Here is a 1,793-nt window from a genome sequence, read left to right on the forward strand (position 1 = left end):
CAACGTGCCAGCCAACATAATGATCATTCATTCCACTGAAAATAAGAATATGCAATCAACATCTTTTTTTACATGCGACAGACATTACACATCACAAGAATTGCTGTTGCAAGGTCTAGAAAAAAAAGAAAATCTAAAGAATTATGCGCAAAGGAATACAATCAATGTACACACATTAATAGCAAAATGTGTTGAAAAGCTGGCAGAGAGATCACTAGCAATCAAGAACAAGAGTATAAAAGGATTAAGAATTCTATGCAACTCTATCATACCTTTTTTAGGCGAGTACTAGTTAACGTCAATTTAATCTAGCAGCGCTTCCAGAAAATCCCAACAACAAAATTAATATAATTAAAACTAAATCTAAAAGAAAAATGAAAATTTGCTTTGCATTTTTGGCTTTGTTAGGCCTCACCCAGGCGGCCAGTTTATCGTATTTGGTGGCACCAGCATTACGTTCTTATCCCTTTGTCTATGGCAGTCAAACTTCATCCATTATAACACCCGTACAGCATCAATATCATACACAAGATGAATTAGGTCAATATGCCTATGGCTACAGCGATCCTCTATCTACTAAACAAGAAGTACGTTCATTGGATGGTGTTACCCGTGGCTCCTATTCCTACCGAGATGCTAATAATATTCTACAAACTGTAGACTATACAGCTGATGATAGTGGTTTTCATGTGGCTGCCACTAACTTACCAAAACCAGTGCAACAGGAAACATTTCGTCTCACAGCAGAGCCGTCAGTTTCCCATACAATTTCCTCAGCTGCCGATACCACAAATTCCCTCGCTGCCTCAGATACCGATACTGAATCAAATACCTCAACTCGTAAGATTGGTGAGACAATTTATACGTCGAGCGGGTTGCGCTTGGCAGAGTCTACAGCCGCTCACTCAAAATCTTCTACAGATCCAGCCAATGTTCGCTCTGTGGAATTGTCTCAGCCCCTGGCGGATTCCCTTAAGGTTGCCCTTACCCCAGCCAATGCTATTTACATAAATGAAAAGCCTCAAAAAGTTTTTGTTTCGTCACCGTTAGCTGTCGCCAGTGTACCCGTTGCGAAAACTTTAGTGCCTAAGTTATATACTTATGGTTATCCGCTAACTAAACATTTTTATTCGAATGGATATTATTATTAATTATGTGTGCAATTACAATTTTGGGAATGTTTGTGAAATAAAGAAAATTACAAAAAAATTTTAACATGTTTAGTGGGAAAAGTTTAAGTTCAAATTTATACTAACACAGATACTAATCTATAAACTGATCTATAGACTAATAGACAAGTCTATAGACTAATCAAAAGCCTTGCTTATAGACTGATCTATATATTTGTCTATAGGCTGATCTATAGACTTGTCTATAGACTGATCTATATACTGATCTATAGACTTGTCTATATACTGATCTATAAACTTGTCTATAGACTGATCTATAGACTTGTCTATAGACTGATCTATGGACTTGTCTATAGACTGATCTATAGACTTGTCTATAGACTGATCTATAGACTTTTCTATAGACTGATCTATAGACTTGTCTATAGACTGATCTATAGACTTGTCTATAGACTGATCTATAGACTTGTCTATAGACTGATCTATAGACTTGTCTATAGACTGATCTATAGACTTATCTATAGACTTGTCTATAGACTGATCTATAGACTTGTCTATAGACTGATCTATAGACTTGTCTACAGACTGATCTATAGACTTGTCTACAGACTGATCTATAGACTTGCCTACAGACTGATCTATAGACTTGTCTATAGACTGATC

The 1,793-nt window shown here is 36.4% G+C and overlaps 1 protein-coding gene across 1 annotated transcript; it reads left to right on the forward strand.

Annotated features, from left to right (window-relative positions):
- The first annotated feature begins 249 nt into the window (after positions 1-249).
- LOC119602084 lies at positions 250-1,209 on the forward strand. Its single transcript, XM_037953410.1, has one exon. The coding sequence runs from the start codon at positions 375-377 to the stop codon at positions 1,149-1,151; it is 777 nt and encodes a 258-aa protein (XP_037809338.1). The 5' UTR covers positions 250-374; the 3' UTR covers positions 1,152-1,209.
- The last annotated feature ends 584 nt before the right edge of the window (positions 1,210-1,793 follow it).

The sequence above is a fragment of the Lucilia sericata genome, unplaced genomic scaffold (genome assembly GCF_015586225.1).
Source record: "Lucilia sericata isolate MDLA Ls3-8-SP2 unplaced genomic scaffold, ASM1558622v1 Contig000207F_arrow, whole genome shotgun sequence".
Taxonomy (NCBI): Eukaryota; Metazoa; Arthropoda; class Insecta; order Diptera; family Calliphoridae; genus Lucilia; species Lucilia sericata.

What these genes read in the sequence shown, in the direction of transcription:
- LOC119602084 (XM_037953410.1), top strand. Translation starts at nt 375, where the DNA reads ATGAAAATTTGCTTTGCATTTTTGGCTTTGTTAGGCCTCACCCAGGCG.